The sequence below is a fragment of the Mauremys reevesii genome, linkage group 7 (assembly GCF_016161935.1).
Source record: "Mauremys reevesii isolate NIE-2019 linkage group 7, ASM1616193v1, whole genome shotgun sequence".
Lineage (NCBI taxonomy): Eukaryota > Metazoa > Chordata > Testudines > Geoemydidae > Mauremys > Mauremys reevesii.
In genome coordinates this window covers 107,912,481-107,937,582 of record NC_052629.1, presented here as the reverse complement: position 1 = coordinate 107,937,582, position 25,102 = coordinate 107,912,481, and the positions used below count along the sequence as shown (strand labels likewise).

General features: G+C 46.6%; 1 protein-coding gene across 1 annotated transcript in view; it reads right to left on the bottom strand.

The window, feature by feature from the left end:
* PLXND1 (plexin D1) overlaps window positions 1-25,102 on the bottom strand; it is a 133,394-nt gene that overhangs the window by 20,053 nt on the left and 88,239 nt on the right. The window contains exons 20-28 of the mRNA XM_039480790.1: window positions 21,902-22,016; window positions 20,732-20,839; window positions 19,699-19,811; window positions 16,943-17,050; window positions 15,871-16,001; window positions 14,717-14,915; window positions 5,184-5,330; window positions 2,803-2,959; window positions 977-1,080 (exon numbers count right to left, since the gene is read on the bottom strand). Coding sequence (XP_039336724.1) covers window positions 977-1,080; window positions 2,803-2,959; window positions 5,184-5,330; window positions 14,717-14,915; window positions 15,871-16,001; window positions 16,943-17,050; window positions 19,699-19,811; window positions 20,732-20,839; window positions 21,902-22,016 — 1,182 coding nt within the window. The remainder of the gene's footprint in view (window positions 1-976; window positions 1,081-2,802; window positions 2,960-5,183; window positions 5,331-14,716; window positions 14,916-15,870; window positions 16,002-16,942; window positions 17,051-19,698; window positions 19,812-20,731; window positions 20,840-21,901; window positions 22,017-25,102) is intronic.

Below are 25,102 nucleotides of genomic sequence, written 5' to 3'. Positions count from 1 at the left end.
ACAACAGTGTGTCCCTTCTTCACTGAATAAACACCTTAAAGACAGTGATGTGCTCCAATACTAAGGTACTGGAGGCCATATAAGTATCTAAGATAGATAAATGGTTCTAGACACCATGGTGATGGACACCTCACATTTATGTATTAAAGTAACAACACATCAGATTATTCAAAAGAAAAGAAAATGGCTTTTCACATTTAGATGCTTTCGCTCCCAAGGAAGAATGCCACCAAATTTAGATGGTCAGCTTTTCAGGGCAGGGACGGTCTTTTTTTTCTGTTTTTGTGCAGCACCTAGCACAACGGGGCCGTGGTCCCTGAATGGTGCTTGGAGGTACTAGCTCAGTAACAGTGATCATAATGTTTCACTTTTGGTTTTCCATGCACTGTGCTGCAGTGCAGAGTGGACTGTGCTTCCAGCATTCCAGGGGTATGTGGACATCAAGAATCCAATAAAAACCTCCAGTTTTCATTTAGTTTTAAAAGTAAAAAGAGCCAAGAAAACACCTCCGTTCAGATCAATTTTTGGTGAAATCACATGTAACCTACATTTTAGGCTTCAGCTCCTTGACAGTGTCACTTTAAGTGGAACGCCCTGTTACAAAAACAAAGAGCTCCCATTTGTGGGCCAGAGCCTGCTCTCAGGACAGTCAATGGCAACTCTATCATAGATTTCAGTGGGAGCAGGGAACGGGAGTGCTATGATGTTAATCAGCATGGATGGTGGCCATTGGGAATAGGAGCCTTTTATGTTGTCAGTAATAACTTGTTTTGCATGAAGAGCATTTAATTAATCTCAATGTGTTGCAATATTAATGAGTTTCTTGCCAGGGCAGATGTCTGTTCCCCGGAAGCTCTCATGGAGCTATGGCAACCTTCCTGCTTGTCTCTGTTAATCCTCCTTGGAAAGGGAATGTCCCTGAGGACAGACTGGCTGGCTGGAAGGGAAGTCCCTCTGTGAGCACTTGCAGTTTTACCTTGTAGTGGGCTAAAGTGTTGAGCTTCTTTCTGCCATCCTCCATCACTGAAGTGTCATCGAGGTCCCGCAGGACGTAGCTGTCAGTGCTTGTGGCAAACCATTCTAAATAGAGACAAGGGAGTTAATGCAAAGTCAGCCTGAGCAGGGCACGTGTACCTTGGCTTGGAGCAATGTGTGCTTAGATGCCACATTCAATGTAGAGAACAGGTGCTTGGAGGTGCTGGGGGCTCTGCTGTGCCATGTGACTGGAACACAGCTGCTTCTCACAGGCCTGCGAGAGGAAAGATTTCAGGATTAACTCAAGAAGCGGGAAGTGCAATTTCCTGGCTTAGGGCAGGAAGGTGAACTGGGGCTGAGCCCAACTGGACTGAGGGAGGTGCAGAGGGTTCTGACCATCTCACCAGGTGCTCAGAGACACTGCAAGTGTGCAGCCCTGTCAGTCCCCATCCGGCATAAATTCTCCACTCCACACAGTAATCTGACCCACTCCGCACAGCGCACAAGAGGGAGGGCTGTGTGGTGTGGGCAGAGAGCGGGGATTGCTGTGCCTGGGCTTCATTTGACCAGATACCGGGCCCCAAATGCCAGTGTGCATCAGCCAGCGGAGAAAAAGCAAAGTGTTCCTGCTCTTCTGCAGGATTACCAGGAGACATGTACCGGGGCACCAGCTAGTGCTGAGCAGAGTGAGGGGCAGGAGTGCTACTTGGTGCACATCTTGCCTTCTGCATGGGCATTGCTTAGCGAGGCTTTGGCCATGGTGAATGTCACCCCTTCGTGGCTACCTGTGACATTGAATTCCAATGGCCACGTAATTGTCTCCATTTTTCCCTGAGTGCACTTGCCTAGTACGTCACCCATGGCCACACTCACCAATCCAAGACAATTGGGATGGGGAGCAGGGCCAGGCAACACCTTGGCCAACTACTGACAAAGAGCTGAACAGGACACAGCTGTTTCCTAACTTTCCCTTTCATTGTTAGGGGCTGGATCACACCTGGCTCCCTGGAAAAAGAGATGGCCCATAGGTCAGGGTTTCTCAAACAGGGGTTGCCGCTTCTGTAGGGAAAGCCCCTGGCGGGCTGGGCCGGTGTGTTTACCTGCCCCGTCCGCAGGTCTGGCCGATTGCGGCTCCCACTGGCCGCGGATCACTGCTCCGGGCCAATGGGAGCTGCTGGAATGGCCCCATTGGCCTGGAGCAGCGATCTGCAGCCAGTGGGAGCCACAATTGGCTGGACCTGCGGACTGGGCAGGTAAACAAACCTGCCTGCCAGGGGCTTTCCCTACAGAAGCGGTGACTCCTGTTTGAGAAACCCTGCCCTAGGTAGATAAAGGAAATGTCTGAGTCTATGCCCAGACTAGTGCTGGCAAGGTGATGAATGTTACCCATTAGTATGCAGCTACAAGTGTCCGCAACTGAGAGTAAGACAGCCCATGCTGGGCTGAGCAATACACACAGGGGCCAGAAGAGAGGAGGGCAGGGTTTAAGAAGGTGCAAGTTAAAGTACCTCTCCAATGTCCTAGGCTTTTCTCCTGTCCACTTGCTGTGTACATAACACCAGCTTCTCCTGTCCTAATGTACAGCACTTCACACAACAGTCAAACCAACTGGAATTTGGCCCTATGACTCATTCCCAGGGATCACTGTTCCCCCGGAACAGACTCTACTTCCTCTGGGTATGACCCCTCTCTATCCACCCAACCGGCCAATGCCGATGCCAAGAGCTGACAGCTGCTCTCCCTGACAGTGGGCACCACCCTGTACACAGTGAGCTCCTTCACCCTTAAAATAAGGACTGGCATTTCTCAAGGGAAAAGAGTCTTTACCAAGGTCAACATCTTCTACTCTTGGCCACTGGGAGTACGGGACATTCTTGCAAAAAGCTTCAAGGATCTTCTCTTTCACTTGACTTAGAGTATCTGTGTCCATGACCCGAACACTCAGGGAGTCCATGCCGCAGCCTTGGAAGGACACGTTGAGGTTCTGTGGGGAGAGGCAGAGTTAGGGTTGGGGTGATCTGTAATGGATGGGGATGATCCATAATGGGCTGTTGATTCCCAAGGGCACCGAGAGGTTGCAGGGCACGTACGGTTTTTATTGGTACATTCCATACATCGTGCTGCTACAAATCCCACTGAACGGAATCTCTGTCTGAGGCTCAGTGCTGGTGAAAGATGCTGATTTACAGCCCTGGAGACTGAGGGCCCCTGTTTATTCACAGAGCCAGGGGTGCATGAGGAGCAACAGTGCAAGCTTCCCCCACTCTGCCCTGCTAAAGGGCCTTAGCCCTGCCCCACAGGGACCACCTCTAAGGGTGAGAGGGCTGTTCAGTCTCCATGGCCATTCACGTCCTGCTGAGACTGGTGACAAGGGAGACAGTCAGTGCCCATTGTTGTGACTTCCTGCAATGCTATGAATGGACTCCCTCAGTTGCATAAAGGTTTTGTTGTATCAGCCGTTGGGCCAAGTTTAGTACTGGGGTAAGTGGGGGCAGTGACATGGGAGTCGATGAAGCTGTGCTACCTTATGGAAGGGGTAAATTGGCCCATTGTGCAGGACATCGTGAAAACCAGCCAGTCACAGGACAGCAAAGTGACGGCTATCTTCGGGGAGAACAGGACAGTGTGGAGCGTATCCTGTTCTCCCCCGTGGTGAAGCTGCCAATGAAGTCAAAGGAAGAGCAAAGGAGGCTCACATTCTGGGTGTCCAATCACATCGCTCCTCCCAACACAAGCTGGGCTGATCCAGTATTCCAATTCAAAATTGCTCCAGCCTCTCTCTCACCCCCTAACACCACCAGCTTGATTCCAAACGAGCTTCGGCATCGCCCCCCATTTTGCACCTGCACTGTTATGGGTGTTGTTTTTGTGTCTCTGTTAATGGCAGGCCACTTAAAATCACGCCTGAGAATTACAGCTGGAATTTTCACAGGAACCCAATGGAGTTAGGTGCCCAACTTCTTTTGGCTCCTTTGCAAGTCCCCGCCTAATGTGTCAATGGAAGCACACACACCGAGAATGCGTGGCAAAGAGCATGGTATACGTGCATACACAGGCAGAGTCAAAGGGAAAAATTTGCCCCTAGCATCTAACGACAGGTCGGTTTTTTCCAAGGTGAAATGTGCAGCCAGATTTCAAACCAGCTTTTGGGGGCTTGGCCGTGAGTCTGAACTAATCCAGGACTCACTCTGCTTCCAGCTGCCTACCTTGCTCTGGCTTATTTCTGTTACTTGCAAGCAAAGGGTCAGCAACACTCCCCCACTCAAACTCATGAAGTTACCATCTCTGCTGAGAAAGTTAATAGCTAGAGTCCTGCTGCTAATCCTCCTGAGTCTGCGCAGGGAATTACAGGTCAATTGAAAAAGTAATCTGCAGAGATGCAGCTAAGGATATAGGGTCAAAACCTGCTCTCAGTCACACTGGTGTACATCTGGAGTGGCCTCACTGATTTTAGTGGAGCTGCTCTAGGTTTCCCCCACTGATATCAAACGCAGAATTTGGGCCAGGCTCTGGATAGGCCTGTCTATTGCATTCTCTGTCAGACTGGTGGTAACAAAGTCTCTTTGAATATACATTTTTGTCTGACTTATTCCTGAGAGGCATTTTACAGGATTACTTTTCAGCAGGATTCCTATAACATCCTGTACAAAAGCCTTCACACCAGACCTGCAACTTTATAGCTAGCAACTTCTCATTGGCACTGAAGTCACTGACCTGCCAGAAACTGTAAAGAGGAGACACTCTTTGTTCTTTAACCCTCTGACTGCCAGAGAACAATATCTATCTATTTAGCATCACCCCCGATCTGGGCCAATCAGATGGACTCTGCAAGAGCCAGGTTCAATATGTTCCTTTTCTAGGTTGTTGCATGCCTGCTTTGTCACCACTGCACATGAAAAGTGCCTACACCACTGCATGTCTAACATGCACGATTATCACAATTACATGTGCAAACTGGGTAACAGCATTTGCAGAGGAGGGTGAATCATTTACATGCCCAATAATCTGATCTGACTGTGCGATCAAAGGAATGACACATGCAAGCGAAGGTGCAACATTACACACATACTTTGCGAGTACAGTTGCACAGCTATCTCTTTTTAAACATCAGCCTCTACAGTTTTCTTGGGCAAACATTTTTAAATTGCCTTTTAGGCTTTTGCAGAATCCTGACATGGCATTACGTGAGGGGTTCAAGACTCACTTACCCTTGGCTTTGCCTCAATGTTCTCTCTCAGCAGCCATTCTTCATTGAGAGTATACCTGGCTTTTCCCGTGATGGCATCAATGGAACCCTTGTTGATCTGCTGTTTGATAGCACAGAGCAACAGGAAGAAGGGCTCTCCGACTGTCTCCTGGGGAAAGAAAAGGAAAGGAAGTGGGTAACCAGGAATCAATTAAATTAAATCCTTCAAACTACATGGTCCTTTAAGACAAGGTCTGCACAGATGCACCAGGTAATATAGTGATTTCATCCTGCAAGGTCCCAGACACCTCTGGAGTTGGAAGTGCCTGCTGTTTAAGGGACTGATCCATGCCACGTGCTGAGAAATCCCTGGAAAGAGCTCAGTGCCCTCAACTCCCACTGAATTCTTGGGAGCTGAAGGCATTCAGCACTTCACAGTAACAGTACCTGGCAACAATACACAATGCATCAGTTTAGGACAGGAAGTGAAGAAGGATGTCACACCCAGCTGAGGTCACATGGAGGGAATTTTAGAGAGGCAGGATGTGATACCCCAAATCAGGCTGACTAACTCCTACAAAAAGTGTTGCAGGATCATGAATTACCACAAATGGGACATGGCTTTATGTCTCATAACTAGAATGCAGTGTTTATATGGTTTAAAATATATTGACAAAATAGATAGTGTATAATATAGCACATTGAGCACAAATATAAGCTCTGTGGGGCAGGGACTCACTTTCACTATGCATTCGTACAGTCCCTACCACAATGGAGCCCTGTTCATTATAGTACTATCCTAACAACAAATAGCAATAGCTTCCTGCTAGTCTCAATCCAGTTCATCTAAACCTATTTACAGCAACATTTCTGATCCAGTCACTCCAGCTACACAGATGCCCTAGAGAATTATTATCTATTTCCTTTAAAAAATTTTCAGTGCTGGAGTACATCCCATCCACCCTAATGTTCATGTGTGTGTTCTTCCAAATGAAGCAAGTGTAAATTATTGCACTTATATTTTTCTGAGCATCACATATACACATGCAGGCACAGACATACATATATGCACAACCCTGCCATCTGAAACTCTACCCAAGACAACTGATATCTGATTATTCTGACATTTCTGAACCATGAGATGCTAGAGCCTGTTCAATCTGCTTCTTAATTAAAACTTGGTGAGTCTTCTATTCCAAATGCCTTATAATTGCTAAAGCAATTAGTTTGATGTCAGTTCTGATTCTGCTGCGTTCAGTGCAGTTGATGATACGACACTACAATATGGGTGTAGGTGGGCACACACCATCTGTGCCATGGTGCATATCTTTAATTTTCCAAGGGTGACATTTCTAATGAAGCTGGAAAGTTTACTTGGGGCTGCTGTGGAAGTTTAACAACTTTCTGTAACATTCCTTTTGAATGGGGTAACATGCTAGTCATCCCAAAGGCACATGCAGGAATGCACGGCTGTGCACTGGGAAAGGTGTTTAGGAGGAACTGGTTGTGATTTTAAGGATTGGGAAAAGTTGCAGGGCTTGACTAGAGATGTGAAAATGAGAAGGCATGGAGATGACTTTGGTGAAAGGAGAATTCATAGCCGTCATGCAAGAGGATGACATTAACGCTGAGAGAGTGTTTTGACAGGAACATGCAAATGTCATCTGCCTGCATCATTATGTGATTTAGAGTTGGGGGGGGCCTATAAATTAACCTCATTGCATTCAGTGCTCCGAAAGCCGGCATTGCTATTATGAATCAGGACTTTCGCTGTTTTACACAGCATGTGATCATGTATTTATGGGGAAGGGTCACAGGTGCTCAGTTCAGATCTGGGATTTGAACTCCATCCCCTGAAAGTTTGGAAGGTGCTTGAATCCTGGATTTAGATTCATCCTGTTACAGAAAGAAGGGCCAGTCATGAAAGCTGCATCTAGATCCTGATTCAGATTCAAACCCTCCTCTCCGGCCAAAGTTTAGGACAGGTGGTTCGATCTGGTTCAAGGCTCATCTCTGTCCACATATCATGACTGCATATCTTGCTTCCACTTCTCAGACTCTTCAAAAATCTCAGCTAGAGTTAAATTACACCTTAGTCATAAAGCTGCCTCCAAAGCCAGCAAAAGCTTATTGTGTGAGAGTTCTGCTGGTAGATTAGCTATTTACTACTTGGTTCCAACCTACTATAGCGTGTTGAGTGAAGCTGATCATGTGGCAAATTTTTGTGTACATGAACATACCATGGAGGGAGAATGGTCCAAGAAATTGAAATGGGTATATCAGATTCTGCTGTAGCATAAAGGATCATGGTCTAACACCCAAGAGTAATAACACAGAAAATAAACCACAATGCTCAGCCTGTTAGATTCTATTACTGTGATTGGCTCTTAAGCTTTAAAATCCAGAAACCATGGGCTGTTGTGGAAATCTGCAAAAACATTAATCAGACAGAAAATTTCAAAGATGGGAAAAGGAGGCTGGCAGGCAGGCACTCAAGATAAAATGGCTAACTTGGAAATCTGGACTATTGCTGGGAAACCAGTTTGGAAATGAGTCAAAAACCGCCGTTGGACTCAGCTACTTTTGGGGGAAGAAATTGAACTAGCAAAGATCAGTGTTGATTCAGGAGAAAAAATAGATTTGTTTTCAAAAAGCACATTCTCCCCTCCTCCCCCAGTTAGGAATGTATTTTAATTAGACTTTTTAAAAAAATTTCTGACTGCAGTGTTATGGGCTCTTAAAATTACCTTGGGCACCAAAATAACTTTACAGTAATAGAAAGCATAGTAAAGGCTGGCATCATTTGAACTGTTCCATGCATGATGCATGGGGCTTAGTTTTTATATGCCTGGATTGCAAAAGTGACTTGGAAAAAAAATAAGATTCAGAGCACAGACGGGATTCAGATGTTACTCCCGCATTAATGAGCTGATGTGTCATTACAGATGTCCTCCTGGGAACATATTACAGACATTTCCAAAATGCTTGAGCAGAACAATGGAAAACTCCTGTTTATTCCAAGTGCCTAGTACTAGGAAGTTCCCACCAAAGTTTCAGGCTAAACGAGTGCTTGCCATATGAGGACAGCGGATACTGGATGTTAGAGATGGACCCCAAACCCCACCCCAGATCCAAAGACACCCCATACTGTTTTGGATTTCCACTTTTGTACTGACTCCCTATCTGCCTCATGGAAAGAACCAAAACCCAGATCCATCCATCCCCACAGGTTTTGGGGAAATTGGGATTGGGACCCAGATCTGAACATTTTATTCCAGGTCCATCTCTAGCTAATTACTGTGCCATTAACTTTCATTTTCACATCCTCTCCACACTTCCTGGGTCTGTCAGGGACTAGACAGCAAAGTGCTGAAATAACACCCGGGAAAGGATCTTCTTTCATATTTCCTGTATAGTCATAAGTATGCAGTACTGACATGGATAATTTCACCTAGATCTCCAGCTCAGTTCTGCAGTCAGTTCAGATCATTTGGATAAGCTTTCCATACACATCCAAACTTCTAGATACTTCTCTGACCTTCATCCAAACTCCAAACCTCCTGTGATTTTGCCATCATATGTCCCGAATCTACCAAGGCGAATTCCCCCTTATCATAATAACAACTCCACTCACTACAGAGGTGCTGCCTTAAATTTAGGCTACTGGTGATTATGGTCATTCTTAATTTTGTAAGGATCTCTTCTCCATTTGCAGACAACTTCTCAAACCTTTCTTTGCTGCAACTCAAATGGATGGGCTGTTCGGCAGAACATTAATATAAAACAAATGTTTAAACCGTGTAATGTTAACTTACGAGGGAAAATACAAGCAGTTGGAATTTTTCCGCTGTACAGTGTAAGGGGCCTTTTATAGCAGCTGTTTCAAATAGACATTGTGATTAATGGGGATAATTCAGGAACTAAAAACAGACCCATCGTCACATAAGTCTCATGGCCCAGTGCTACAAGGGGGCTGGTAAATTTCTTTACCAAAGACCAGCTGTGTAAAGGGAAGCACATTTGTTTCACAGACATTAGGTGCACAGTGGAGGTGTCTGTCTATCACTGGTAATTTAAATCTCAGACTTTGGGCCAAAACAGCATTGGTGTAAATTCACCTGACTTCAGAAGATCTGCATTCAGTTATGCCAGGATTTGATCCTGAGACTCTCCTTTATTCCTGCCCTACACAGTCTACTTGTGTGGCTCTGGGTTCCTCTCTGTCCTTTGCCACAATCAGGCCAAGGCTGGTATGGGAGCCAGGCCAGCTCCAGGCACCAGTGCAGCAAACCGTTGCTTGAGGCGGCCAAGGAGAAGGGGCGGCACGTCCAGCTCTTCAGTGGCATTTCGGCGGCGGGTCCCTCAGTCCCTCTCGGAGGGAAGGACTGGCCGCCGAAGAATGAAGCTGTGCTGTAGAGCAGCCACCGAAGTGCCGCTGATCGCAGCTTTTTTTTTTTTCCTCTTTGCTGCTCGGAGTGGCAAAAAAGCTGGAGCCAGCTCTGGTGGGAGCATTCTCCTCTGGAACTCCTGCCACCTAGAATGGACTCCCTAGATCTCCCCATCTCTTCTCTCTTTTCACATCTCTGCAGGAAACACACTGTTTTCCTTTGACTGTCTCCTAACTTCTGTCTCCCACTGCAAAGCATTCTGGGAGGGAGATGATTAGAAAGACACTGTAGAACAAAGCTGTGTTGCACTGTAACCACAAATGTTTATTTTTCAGAAAGAGGAAAACAATCTGTGGTGAAAAGTAGAACAATAGCTTTTATTTTCATAGCTTCAGGCACACCACATAGATCAAGTGGTGGAACAAAGCCACAAGTGAATTATGTTAGCCTGTCCCAAAGGAGTGAAAACCAAAAGGGTCAGTCTACTTCTCATCACAGAGCCTTTTGCGTCATGAAGCACACGCAACACTTTTCATCTTTTCATGCTGGAAGTCAGTTCTCTCAAGTAGGCCCAAACTTTGGTACTGAACAAACTGGTACCAAGGAATTAAACCCTTTAAAGAAAGAATAGCTTCTGCTAGTGCACGGAACGTCCGAACCGCCAACATACAGACACCGCAAGCCAGCCTCAAGACTGCATGATGCAGATGGAAAAAAGCGTCTAGCACAGCACCACCTTCTCTTTCTTAAATGCCAAAGTCCCCGTGATTGAGAGAAGGGCACAAAACAGGTTTATTTTTTGTAAGTGTCCTAGGGCATGGATATCTGTTTTTCAGTGGTCAAGTGGGCTGTTATATCTGAGGCTTCAAAAGAAAAGTTAAATAAGCAGCATTTGAAAGTACTGTATTTGTGAGTACTTTAAGGGCCAAGCTCCCCAAAAGTGACTAGTGATTCTGGACACCCAACTTGAGACACCTTAAAGCTGCCTGATTTTCAGTAAGTGCTGAGTGCCCTCCCTTTAAGGTATCTCAAGTCGGGCATTCAAAAATGGAGGCACCTACAATCACTCAGCACTTTGAAAATCTTCTTGGCCAAGGTATTGATTGTTGTTATAGCTGAGACTAGACCAAACCTCTAGTACAGTATTCTTAAAACATGGCCTGCAGTATTCAGCCTAGTAAGGTGGTGACCCTGTCAGATTTCGTAGGTTCAAGCTAGATTAGTACTTGGCTAAGACACCGAGATGTTGCAGAAAGTTGTGCTGGTGGGTCACTAGGTGCTCTTCAGAGTTGCTGCCACAGTGTGGGGTAAGGGTACTGTGTGGCTGGAGGGGCCACATATTTAATGAGATGTCACACTTAGGTGTTAATCACCAGACAGACAAAATGTACAGCAACTGTGATAACTACTTAGATGGTTTGCCCGTTTTTCAGATGTGCTGAGCATCCACAAATTCAGCTGAAGACAATGGAAGCTATCCTTCACATTTATATTGTTAAATAGTACATGTAAAGGGACTGGACAGCATCAGTGGCTTGCTAGCCTTTCTTCCTCTTCATCTGCCCAATAGCCAAGAGCTATATTGCAGCTAAAGGATGGCTATTCGGCAGGGCCGCCCAGAGGATTCAGAGGGCCTGGGGCAAAGCAATTTCGGGGGCTCCTTCCATAAAAAAAAGTTGCAATACTACAGAATTGCCCCACTTCCCTCCCCGCCCCGCCCAGGCAGCCCTGCTATTGGGCAGATGAGGTGGTACCATCCCATTTCAGCCAAAGCAGCTCACTCTTCAGTTTCTTGCTATCTGCAGGTTTTCCCCAAACTCCACCAGGTCAGGTCTTCTCCCCAGAGCGCCACACAATTATAGCATTATCAAAGTCCTCATTCAGTATAAGTGTCTACTGATAACATCTGTCTTTTATCTTCCTCTGTATTGGGATAAAGCCAGGGTGCAGATGGAAGGAACAAATCATTTACAAGCCAGCTTCATGTTTTATATTAACATCTATGAATCACAATCTGTGGCTCTCTCTCCTATTACAAAGAGCTGGATCCGTGGACCAAGCCCTATCTTCGAGATAAGCTTCCAGTCCAATTTGATGAGCAGAAGGTGTGATCAGTAGTCTCAATTCGTACGGGTGTCGATTGGTAGCTCTCTCACCATTTGTACCGGACACACAGGAACTTACAAGCCACTTAAGAACTGCAAGCACTTTTAATTTCCTTTGTAAGCCATCCAAGACCCAAGTCCCATATGATAAAACTCAGCTTTTTTCTGAGAAAACTGTCTTGCACAATGTCCATTTCCAGAAGAAATTGGGCAGTTGCTCTGGGTTGTATCAGACACCGGCACATTTTCTTAGTCTCACATGTGGCCTTCACTCTCCAAAAGGAGAGATCAGTAATTTTTTGCATATAGTTTAACTATATGCACAAAACCAAAAACCTAAATGTTTGTACTTTACAATTCTTGGACTTCCATCATCAACCACAGGTATAGTCCGAATTTCCTTAAATTTGTGATATACACCTCTACCTCGATATAACGCTGTCCTTGGGAGCCAAAAATCTTATCGTGTTATAGGTGAAACCACATTATATCGAACTTGCTTTGATCCACCGGAGTGTGCAGCCCCATCTGCCCGGAGCACTGCTTTACCATGTTATATCCAAATTTGTGTTATATTGGGTTGCATTATATCGGGGCAGAGGTGTATTTCACATCCTGGGTATGTCTTTCAAACTCGTTTGGCATTTTAAACAAATTCATATTGGTCTTTTTTCTGCTCCTTTAGTGTTCACTTTTTGAAAACATTTGTACCATTGAGTTTTAATAGCCTGAGCACAGGTTGGATTTGCTTCCTGTGGATATTCACAACAATAACCCAATGGATCAGCTAACAGCTTATCCATCAGCGATCAGAAACAATACCATCTGATTTATTTGACCAACCCCAACTAAGCATGAGCTTGAATTATGAATAGCAAGCTATAGCGTAAAGAAATATGGGGAAAAAGTCATTAAATAACATTGAATGGCAAATAAATCTGAGAAATGAGCAATCTGTTCACAGGGATTTTGTGAATGGAAAAAGAGGCCAAAATTCAGCAAATGAAAGAGCTGTTCTAAATTATTTCCTAGTGGCTAGTAGGTAATATATATACGGGACCTATATCTCAACAACCCCTGAAATCTGGTCCAGATACAGCTTTGGATTCTGTGCCTTGAGCCTCTCTAATTTAAAATAATACACAATTGATGATGATACTCAAAATATAGGTAACTACACTATGGGTCTGAATCACCAGTATGACACCAGTGTAACTTCATTGACTTCAGTAGAGTAACTTCTGATTTACATTCAAGTACGTGAGATCATCAACAATATATTTTACATATACTGAACTATGTTAGAAAACTATCTAGGACAAGTTTTCAAAAGCAAACTACAAAATTGCAGGTACAAATTTTCATGGCTAAAGTTTGTGTGGTCAAAATCCCTGACTTGTTCATGCAGGCAGCATTTGTATATGGAAATCCAGTATTTAGCCATCGAGCCAATTTGCATGGACAGATGCAGTGTGTATGCAGAAGGCTATGTTTCTTCTGTGGATGCAAAAATTGGACTGTTGAAAAATTAGTCCAGCAAATTTGCAGTTTGGGTTGAAGCCTCTTGGAAATGAACAAGGAATGACAATGGCCTCAATTATCAATATTATGAAATCTGAATAACTCTCGACTGAAATCTCAGAGCCAAACACCTGGAATTTTGGTGAAGTTCAGATCTGGAGCTGAATCTAACCTTCTCATCTTTGGTGCCTCTCTAGTTGGGAGTCACTAATGTTCCCATGGTCTTGGCTAAAGAGCACTTCTTGGGCTACCAGAAGAGATTTTCAGGGGAATAATCTCATCTTGATGCACTGCCATCCCTATTCATTCCAGTACTTTTTCTGATTGCAATTATGCAGATTATCAATCCTCAGGCTTCAGGTAGGGTGCCAATTTAGGTTGGATGTATTCCTGGAGGTTTCATGACATGACATAATCTTTAATTAAAGATTAATCTTTAATTCCTGGAGACTCCAGGACAATCCTGGAGGGTTGGCAACCCTAGCTTCAGGACATAACATGATCATCAGCTAGGACTGAAAGAAATTATGGTACACATGGGCATATTATAGTACTGATCCCATGGTGAACACAGTAATTATAATTACTATACAACTGGAGGAAATCTGGGAGGTGCTTTTCAAAAACCCTTAGTTATTGGCCTAACTCTACTCCCACTGAAGTCAAAGTCCCATTTACTTCCATGTGATCAGAGTTAGGTTATTGCTCAGTTCTTCTGAAAATCCTACTGCTGAAGCATCAGGAATTGGCAAGTGTTGAAGACAGAACATGGAGCACAGGGACCATTGGTGTGTTCTGATATTGAAGTTATGTTCTTTTTATATTACAATGGGTAGATCCTTAACAACAGGAAGAGAAGAACGCTTTCAGGGATGGAAATCCAAGTCTCCAGCCTCTCCTGCCTCTCAGGACAGGCTCTGATTGACAGATTCAGAATGGCAAATACACTTTGGGCTTAAGAATATCAACAAGCAACTCAACAATATTTCTCCTCATGTGTTACAGACTTCTCCTCAGTACTCTGTGCCCTTGCATTCAAAACGGAGCGGCACTGAACCATCAAAGAGTGATTGATGGGGCCATGCAAACTGGCTCAAAGAAAATAAGAATTGACTAGAACTTCTGTCAAAAACTCAAACCATTTTGGCAAACTAGCTTTTTAAAAAAAAATTATTCCCTCATGACTCTGCTCCACACCTTCCCAATGTATGGTGAAAAAAACTGTTCCACTGGTGATTGTGGCCCTGAAAAACTAAGCCATACCAGAAAGCTCAAGGTAAAATTTGATCTCATGAGATTCCCAGCCCAGAGACACAGATAAAAGTAGAAAAACAGTGGAACTTTTGGCTGCCTGTTCAAACTGAACCTTGGAGTCTATTGAGGTTCACCCACTGCAAGTGACTAGGCTATAAGAAGTCATCTCAATGACTTGGTTTAACCAAACTTGTAGACACTTTGATCACCAGCTGACCTATGTCTCCCATATTACACTCAGGTGGGCTATTCATAGCCAGAACAGCATCCATACTTATTTCTCTTACTCTGAGAAAGCTGTACATGCAGATGGACATCCAGTTGGTGAGCATCTTTTCCACCACAGATTCAGTCCTCCTCAGCATAAGCTTAGGGTTTTTGGAAGCTGAAGCATCTATGAGATCCACCAACAGGTCCTTCATGATGCTGGTGTAGTACTCCAGTTTTCCATGTAACGCAATAGTGAGCAAGGAGGCCAAGTTACACCTGAAAGAAGAGTTATAAATGATCCTAGGTTTGATTTTACAAGACAATACAGTCAATTGGCATCAAAAGAATTCAAGGCCATGGCAATATACCAGATCTTGTTCATGACACCTCTCAAGTGCATTGAAGTTTCAAACTCTTTCAGTGCTACTGGTTCTCATGTTGGATCATGCCACTCTTTAGTGGTATGAGAAGCAAATCATACAAGACTAAACTAACCACTGTACTTTTTGGCGCTCCCCTGTATAACGGTGCAGTTTTACAGTAGAACTTCAGAGTTACGAACTCCTCGGGAATGGAGGTTGTTTGTAACTCTGAAATTTCATAACTCTGCCCAAAATGTAATAGTTGTTCTTTCAAAAGTTTACAGCTGAACATTGACTTAATACAGCTTTGAAACTTTACTATGCAGAAGAAAAATGGTGCTTTCCCTTTATGTTTTTAGTTGTTTATGTTTAATACAGGACTGTACTGTATTTGCTTTTCTTTTTTTAGACTCTGCTGTTGCCTGATTGTGTACTTCTGGTTCCAAATGAGGTATATGGCTGACTGGTCAGTTTGTAACTTTGGTGTACTACAGAGACCAGATGGTTTTGGGTTTGGCAACAGGCTACAGAACCTTTCATCTCCCAGGCTGTATAACCTAGGTCAGCAGCGGCAAAAAACTGTGCGCAGTGGCCTATGTGAAATGTGTTCATAGATCTCTGTTAAGTTCCTAGTAGGACAGGTGTCCATATCCCAAAACTGCCACTAACTGGCACCCTCTCTGGTAGTTGCAGCAGATAAGCCAGGGACACCGTGGAGCCTGAACTTCCCTTTGAGCCTGGAAGTGTTTCTTCTGGGTTAGGGTTAGGCAGGTGCTGCTGTAGCTCTGTGGGTACACACAGGACTTCAGTCTCCAGGGCTGGCTGTCAATGACGCTTTCAATGCTGCCCTTGCCCCAGGAAGTTCTTACCTGTCTCTAACAGCAAAGTCCTTCTGCTGCTCGAGCGCATGGACGAATATGATGAGGAAGTGCTTGTTGTTGAGCAGGGTGGAGAATAACGCAATTCCTTCTTCCATGTTGGGCCTGCAATTTTCAGGAATCTAAAGAAAAAGTGGGGATTTGGGTGAGAAAGCCACAGTTCATTGCTTTATCAACCTTCATCTTATCTGACACACTTTGATGTGCCTGGCAAGTGTAAAAACACTAGGCTGGAGTTCCCTCTCCCTGAGCCCCATCTGATGTATGTTTCTTATCCAGATAAGAATTGACTGTGGAGAAACGTGCAGCAACTGCACTTACAATCTGGGCCTGCAGGAGTCGCTCTCAAACTCATTTGCAAAGAGATTGTAGATTGACGTTGGGAAAATATGGCAAACCTCCAACTAGGAAAGCCTAGGGATGATCTTGTCAGCTGTGATTCTGCAGCCATGGAGCAGAAGTTCAACAGCTCTTGTCTCCTATCATCAGCAAAAGTTGATCATCTGACACGCCTTGTTTTTCTGGCTGTTTGGTGTACACAAACATCTTTTTAAGTATCACAAAAAAGGACATTAGCCCGAACTGAGTGAAATTTTTCAACTGAAACTTTTTGGGAGGCAAAAAATGCAAATTTGGTGACACCAAAACATTTGATGAATTTGAGTGGATTTCGCAGAATTGTTTAGGTCGGAAAAACAATGAAAATCAAATTCTGGAAAATTTTAAACATTTTGGTTTGACATTTACAAAACAAAATATTTAGATTTTGTATTCAAAATGACAGTTTGTTTAAAAATTTCCTTTAACTTTATTTTTTTTAAATTATAAAAAGCAAAAGCTCAAAATCAAAACAAAATGTTTCATTTTGAGTTGAGAAAAACTTTTTGTTTGACCCAAAATGAATTTTTTCTTGACTTTTCTATTAGCTGAAAATTAAAAAAAAAAAGAAATTCTCGCCCTCTCCCCCCCCTTTTCTGGAATCACCAGCAGACCGAAAAATTTGTTATTCACTAGCTTTGATTAAGACTATTGTTAGTGACAGTTAATAGCAGTTGTTACTCACTTTCCATTCTCCTGACAGCAAGGGATGAGTTTCTTGGACCTGACACCCGACCTGTGAGTTGAGCTGCTGGGAAGGCAGAACGTAACGCTCCTCATAGAGCGAGGAACACTGCAATAAAACAGAGCCATGCAGAGAAACGCTTAAGCAAGATCGGATTCTTCACCACACTCAGAAAGGGCACCAGTGTTTGAGACATGAACAGTAATGTCATCAGGATGTGAGGCCACCCATAAGGAAGGAACACTTTGGTATGTTTTAATAGAGCCTTTAAACAGACATCACAAAAGTCATGGGTAGGCAGATGTCTTAGCAGAACAAGATTGTTACAATAAGGAGAATATGAACAGACTAATATGACATATACAGAATCTTGGTAGAGAAAGAATTACGTGGGAATAAGTCCAGATAGAGCACTATGGAGTGTTTAAACATATGTAACTTTTGAAGCAGAATGGAAATATACTGAAATATCTTACATTCTTATCTTACATAGCAGCCTACATCCTAAAGAGTGTAGTGCCCAGATACACCCAGGAGTGGACATCTTAGAAACATGAACAGTAATTGGCTACAAAACCCTTTGCAAACAAAAGTCATCATTTCACTCTCTGTCACTGAAATGTAATTATTTCTGGGGTGAAATATGGCAGCTACTTAACAGTGCACAGCAACACTCCACAGCAGCTGATGACTGGAAGGATTGCATCGCGTCTGGTGTGAAACTGGAGGGGGGGAATTTAGATACGCAGACTGGCACTGGGCCAGTGAGGATATTGTTTTTGTACCTGTGAAAAAGTGCCAAGGGAATTTTATGGCCAGTGAGCACTATCTGCTTGTGCCCAGAGGGGCATCTCAGTGAAACAAGTTGTCCACATCCTCTGGAGGACCCTGCCCAGGCGGAATGATAGTGGGACACCACCTGAGTCTCTTCCCCTGGGAGTGGAATCACGCCTGGGCTCCATTAGTCCCACCTGGCACAGTGGGGTGCAACCAGTGGTGAGCTGCAGCCGGTTCGCGCGAACCGGTTGTTAAATTTAGAAGCCCTTTTAGAACCGGTTGTCCCGCGTGGGACAACCGGTTCTAAAAGGGCATTTAAATTTAACAAGCGCTCTCTGCTGCGGCCCCACCTTACCTCAGCTCTGCCTCCACCTCCTCCCATGAATGCTCCTCCCTTCTTCTCCTCCCCCCCTGCTTCCCGCGAATCAGCTGTTCGCGGGGGAAGCCTGGGAGGGCTGAGAAGCATGCAGGCTTCCCGCTCAGGAACAGGAAGACAGAGCTGAGGTAGGAGGAGCCGGAGGGCCGTGCGCCCGGCCTTGTCCCTCCCCGCCCCGCATCTCCCACCGCCCGGCCCGGCGGCGTCCCTCCCCGCCACCGCGTCCCCGGCCGCATCCCTCCCCGGCCCCGCGTCCCTCTCCGACCACCCGGCCCGCCCCGTCCCCAGCCGCTTCCCTCCCCGGCCCTGCGTCTCCGACCGCCCTGCTCTGGCCGCGTCCCTCCCCGGCCCCGCGTCCCTGGCCGCCCGGCTCCGGCCCCGCGTCCCTGGCCGCCCGGCTCCGGCCCCGGCCCCCCGTTCCTCCCCGGCCACCCGGCTCTGGCCCGCATCCCGTGTCCCCGCCGCCGCCTGCCCGCCCCGCATCCCCCGCCGCCGGCCCCGCATCCCCACGTCCCCCGGCCCCGCGTCCCTGCATCCCCCAGCCCCGCGTCCCCCGCCGCCCGGCCCCGCGTCACTTCCCGGCTGCCCTACTCCGGCCGGCCAGCTACCTGGCTCCGGCCGTCCAGCTCCCGCCACATCCATCGGCTCCGGGCTCCAGCCGCGTGACTCCTGCCCCGGCCCCGCATCCCCGGGCTCCCTGCTCCAGCTGCGGCCGGACTGTAGTGCCAGGCAGCGCAGTAAGGGGGCAGGGAGGGGGTGTTGGAGAGAGGGCAGGGGAGTTCGGGGGTGGGGGGTTGGATAGGGGTTTGGGGGGTCAGAGGGCAGGGAACAGGGGGATTGAATAGGGGCAAGGGTCCTGGTGGGGCAGTTAGAAAGAATCAGGGGTTGGATGGGGCAGTGGGAGGCAGTCAGGGGCAAGGGTTCCAGGGGCTGTCAGGGGACAGAGAGAAGGGGTGGTTGGATGGGGCAGGGGTCCCTGGGTGGGGGGGAGGTGTCAAGGAACGGGGGGGTTGGATGGGGCAGGAGTCCAGGGGGGGGGGTCATGATCCCTCCTGGGGTGAGGAGGGAACTGGTTGTTATGATTTTGGCAGCTCATCACTGGGTGCAACTGGAACCAGTAGGGGTGTCTCAAACCGCACAGCTAAGGAAGACTCTGGTTTTGCTTCTCATCTGAGAGACAGCACCTGCAGCAGCACGGTGGCACCCAGTTACACCATGCTGGTGCACTGGTTCAGTATTGGCTCAGAGGGGAGTGTCTCACCAAAGCGAGTATCAGAGGGGTAACCGTGTTAGTCTGGATCTGTAAAAGCGGCAAAGAGTCCTGTGGCACCTTATAGACTAACAGACGTATTGGAGCATGAGCTTTCGTGGGTGAATACCCACTTCGTCGGAGGCTCCCATCCAAGTACTGACAAGGCCTGACCCTATTTCATAGCCCGAGGTGCTGTGGCTATGGTTTTTATGATAATTAAGGCTGAAATAAATGATAGCAGCTGAATAACTGTGTTGTACTGTAAGCCTTTACTGGGAGAAGGCAGAGCCATGATTTAGTTGAGAAGGAATTTGAGCGATTAGGTGTGTATGAAATGTGGGATTGTCTTACTTTGGGGAAGAATGTCCGTGTCACAAAGTGCTTGTACTCCAGGAACGGGATCCCCTGGCTGCGGTTTAACTCCTTGGTCAGGTCTGTCATGTCAGTCTGAAGCTCAGCAAAACCTGATCCAAAGAGACCCACAAACTGAAAGGGCTGAAATAATCTAACAGCCAGGGCAGCTGAGTGACAAGCCTGGTATTTGCATCCAATATACTCATCAACTCTGCCTCCTCATACCCCTTTCCCTAGGAGCCAATGAACTGTATATGGGGCTTAGCTGTCTGCATTATGCACCAAACCCTGCAGTTCTTACTCAGGCAAGACTCCCACTACCTCCAAAACACAGGCTCTGCAGGGTTTGGTCTATAGCACAAGGGTTCCAACGTATTCTATGGAGAGTCACAGACTGAGAAGACTGTAAGTGAAGGCACCTGAAGCTCTTGTCCACTGTTTCTCCAAGCAGCAGCATGCGGCATTTCTGTAGCTCCATGCACTGGAGGCTCATAAAGCATTTTATAAACATTAATGTGATCTCATACATATCATTATCCCCACTTTACAGCTAGAGAAACGGATGGCACAGAGATTAAGTGACTTGCCAAAGGCCACACAGCAAGACTGTGGCAGAGCTGAGAACTCTAGATCTACATCTCCTGACTCCCAGGTCTGTGCTTCAACTACTAGGCCATGCTTCCTCCCATTGAGATGTACACCTTGCTCACAAGTCCCACACAGCTCAGGCGATAGAAAGGAAGCTACAGAATTCAGATTGTAGCTCCTGTGCTTTTAACACTATTATAAAGCACTAAGAGAGGCTGTTTCAATCAGATCACTCAATGGGATGGGCATCCCTATCTTTGTGCATGTGAGTATAAGGTGAAGGGAGCTCCTTTCCTTGTACACACTCCTGCTGGGTTCCTACAAATCCAATTTCAGTTTTGTAGCAAAAGACAAATAAATGTGGAAATTCCAGGAGCAGAGCTCTTTTGCCTCCTGACTCCCGCCCCCATCTCCTCCTCCTTCCCCAGAGGCAGTTACCGACCTTTGCGGATTTCCTCTCGGATCTGGGACTCCATCTCCTCCATTTGGAGCAAGGTTTTCTGCCAGTAGCGCTCCGCCCTGCGGCTCTTAGTGCAGAACACAAACAAGCCTGGGGAAGAAAAGCTTAGAAGGTTAGGCCCAGAAGTGAAGAAGAATACTGTAGGAAATTGAAACTGGGAAGACAGAGGAGTTTAGGTCAGCAGAACACACACTGTGAAAGTACATCTACACAGAGAAAAAACAATATTCATTTTTTGGTTTAACAACTATGAAATAAATACACATCTGATCAGGCAGCTGCTGATTATCTATAAATAAGTCAAACCAGCTGGAATTAAATGATCACTCAACGACTATCATATTAAATTTAGGCCTGCACATTACATACATTACCAGACTTACTGTATGTTAATAAATTCCATCTGATTAATGAAAATGTGTGAAGAGGTTTAACACCTGTTTTGTAACGTGTGTGTCCTTCAGCGCTCTTATGCCTCCAGAAATATGTTTCCAATGATTAGTAGATTATTTAATAAATAAAGTATATAATAACGGCTATTAAATATAAATGAAATCCTTATTGGAAACACTTCATTTTCAGTGACCCAATGTTTTTCTTGCTGCAGTCATTCTTGGCATGTGATGTAAAGATGAACTAGCCAGATGACACAGATCTGTTTTAAAAACTTGCAACAAGAATGATGTCCAGGCTGGTAGACTTTGTTGTGTCTGCTCCGGATATGCATCCTTTACTATGGTTAGTAGGGTCTCCTTGACTGAGTTCTACCTCTCTTGATTTTTTCCTTCCCTCGGTTATTATATTTTATTTAACTTTGTGAAGAATTTGTGTAACAGAGAAAGGGGCTTTAAAATTAAAGAAGGGCTCAGACTACAAAACTGAACTCTAGATCCAGCTTGTGGACACTTCACAATTCAGGGGAGTTTGGATTCAAGGCTCAGTCCTGGCCGGTTGTAAATTTACTAAATTTGGATCTGGGTTCAGACTTTAAACAGCCCCAAAGCTCAGAGTTTTTGGATGTGGGGCTTGGGGTGGGACCCATCCTCATATAAAATAAAGTTGGGAGTGTAAATCATCTGAACTTCCATGAGTACAGGCAATGCCACAGAGCTGAAGGGATCAATGTGGCTCAGGGATGTTCCATTCCCTTACCTACGACAGACAGAAGCAGCAGGACACTGCAGATGACTATAGAGACTATGATCGCTGTCTCGCCTCCCCCAAGGTGCAGCATAGCAATCGTCTGGTTGAATTTTCCAACCTGGATCTAGAGAAGAATACAAAGGAAAAAAAGTCACCCAGTAAGTTAACAAGCAACTAGGAGATCAACAGGAACTTGCTACAGAGGGCAAAAAATCACAGCAAAAGAACAGAACCGGCAATTTGCTGGCTCAGACGTCTTTTGTCCTCATGTGTGGGTCCAATGTCAGGGCCCAGGAGCTGCTCTTCATGGCCAGGCCTGCAGGTGCTCTGTGTGTGGAAAGGGTGTGACCTAACAGGCCTGATTCTTCTCCCACATACATCAGTGTAAAACAGGAGTAACGTCAGTGGTGTCACTGGAGTTACACTGGTGTAAATGGGCATGACGTACAGCAGACTCGGCCCCCCTGCCTCTGTTTGGCCAACTCGCAATGACACAGACATGTTATGCTGAGGCTGTTGGTTACCAGGCAATATCAGGTGTAAAACTCATGTGGATTCCAGAGACAGTGACCACCATGCAGTGTAGTCAGGGAGAAGCTCCATTAGGTTTTATACAAATTTGATAGGTTCTGTCCAGCAGAGGTCCAGGGGGCTAAGACGCACAAATCCATTCACTTTATACAGTGAAACCTACACAACAGACCAGCCTTATTAAAGAGCCTTCTGCTCATGAGGCCAACACCCAACATCCTCATCAGTTATCATTTATATTGTAATAGTGCCGCCCTACAGGCTTGAATCAGAGTCAAAGCTGCATTGTGCTAAGTGCAAAATAAAAGGCAGTCCTGCCCTGAAGAACTTCCAGTCAAATAGGTACAATTCTTAACCCAGTTCCACTGTACTTTCCACCCAGACCTGCTGTGAATGCAGAACTGCTGCCAGTTAGTGAGAGAAGAGTAAGGAGAATTGAAAGATACTGAGACAAAAATAAAATTAAAATAACTAATCATAGTACTAAGAGGGGGCTGATTGTCTTGTGGTTGTGGCACAGGACAGGGAGTCAGGAGACACTGGTTCTACTGCTGGGTCATATGTCACACTTCCCGTGACACCATGGGCAATCCCCATGTGCCTCAGTTTCCCCACTTGTATAATGGGGAGGCCAAACACTGACCTCATGAGGGATTGTGGGGTTTAACTCATTAATGTTTATGGGGTAAAAGGGAAAATTAGCATCTTTACAAGAAAGGAAACTTAGGCTCATACCATGGTTTCACTTCTGGAAACTGAGTTTCACTTCTCCAAATGAAGGAGAAGAAGGAAACTCCAGCAAAAAACAAAGTGAGCTTGAAGAGGGCGGGGTGCAGTGATCTTAAGAAGATCCACTGAACAAACCCATATGGAGAAATGGTCTGAAATAAATCGGATGAAATTCAATAAGCACAAATGTAAAGTACTCCACAAGGAACAATCAATTGCACACATACAAAATTGGAAATGAGTGCCTACAAAGGAGTACTGCAGAAAGGGATCTGGGGGTCACAGTGGATCGCAACCTAAATGTATGAGTCAACAGTGTAACACTGTTGCAAAAAAACAAGCATAATTCTGTGATCTATCAGCAGGAGTGATGTAAAGACATGAGAAGTAATTCTTCCCCTTTACTCCGCACTGATAAGCAGGGCCGGCTTTAGGGTGATTGCACTGATTCCCCTGAATCGGGTCCCGCGCCCAAGCCCCGGTATGGCGTACTGGCAAGAGCCGGTGCGCCGTACTGGGGTGGCCCGGCTTCCCCAGGGGCAATTTAAAGGGCCTGGGGCTCCCAGCAGATTGCCACCAGAGCCCCACTGCGGGAGCCCTGGGGTAGGGCTGCAGGGATCTGGGGGCTATTTAAAAAGTCCTGGGCTCCCCTTGCTTCTACCGCCCTGGCCCTTTAAATAGCCCCAGGAACCCCGCCGCTTGTCCAGGGTTCCCATGGCTATTTAAAGGGCTGGGGCGGTAGAAGCAGGGGAGTTCCGGGCTGTTTAAATAGCTCCCAGAGCTCTGGGATAGCGGGGGGCTCTGGGGGCTATTTAAAGAGCCAGGACTCCACCTGCCTCTGCCATCCCGGTCCTTTAAATAGCCGCCGGAACCCCGCTGCTTCCCCAGGGCTCCCTCAGCTATTTAAAGGGCCGGCGCAGTAGAAGCAGGGGAGCCCCGGGCCCTTTAAATAGCCCCCGAGCCCCGGGCTGCTTCTGCTACCCCAGTGGGGGAGGGTGGAGGAGGGGGCACTTACCATACAGGGTGGGCTGTGCCCCTTCTGTACCCGCACCCCCTGCCCACAGCCAGCCCCTGCTGCACCCCTGCCCGCACCAGCCCCGCACCCTCTGCCCTGCCTGCAACTGGCCCTGCACCCCCTGCCCTGCCCGCAGCCAGCCCCTGCCGCTCCCCCTGCCTGCACCAGCCCTGCACCCTGTGCCCTGCCCGCACCAACCCTGCACCCCCTGCCCTGCCTGCACCAGCCCCGCTCCCACTGTCCTGCTGCTGCCTGCAGCCAGCCCTGTACCCCCTGCCCTCAGCCAGCCCCTGCCACACCCCCTGCCCTGTCTCCAGCCAACCCCTGCCGCACCCCCCCTGCCTGAAACCAGCCAGTCCCACACTCCTCTGTCTCCAGCCCTGCCAACCCATGCCACACATCACTGCGGCCTGGCCTGAAGCCAGCCAGTCCACCCCACACCCCCGTCTCCAGCCAGCCCTGCCCCGCTTACCCTGTCTGCAGCCAGACCCTACCTCCAGCCAGCCCCATGTCCACTGGTGCCCTGCAGTTCCCAGGGCAGTAACCCTGCACACCTGCTTCAATGAGGGGGGCAGGGAGCAGCTGGGACCCACACATGTGCACACCTTAGAGTGACCAGACAGCAAGTGTGAAAAATTGGGACAGGGGGTGGGGGGTAATAGGATCCTATATAAGAAAAAGACCCAAAAATCGGGACTGTCCTTATAAAATCGGGACATCTGGTTACCCTAGCACACCCCCAGGGAGTGGCAGGATCCACACATGTGAAATGGAGCTCATTTCTAGTTCAGACCCATCTTTTTAAAGAAGAACTTTAGGTAGGGTTAACATACATCTGTATTTTCTCAGACATGTCAGGCATTTTGGTTCTGTCCAGGGGGAATTTTTAAAATTTAAATTTTAAAAATTCCTCCTGGGAAAATACCAATGTATGG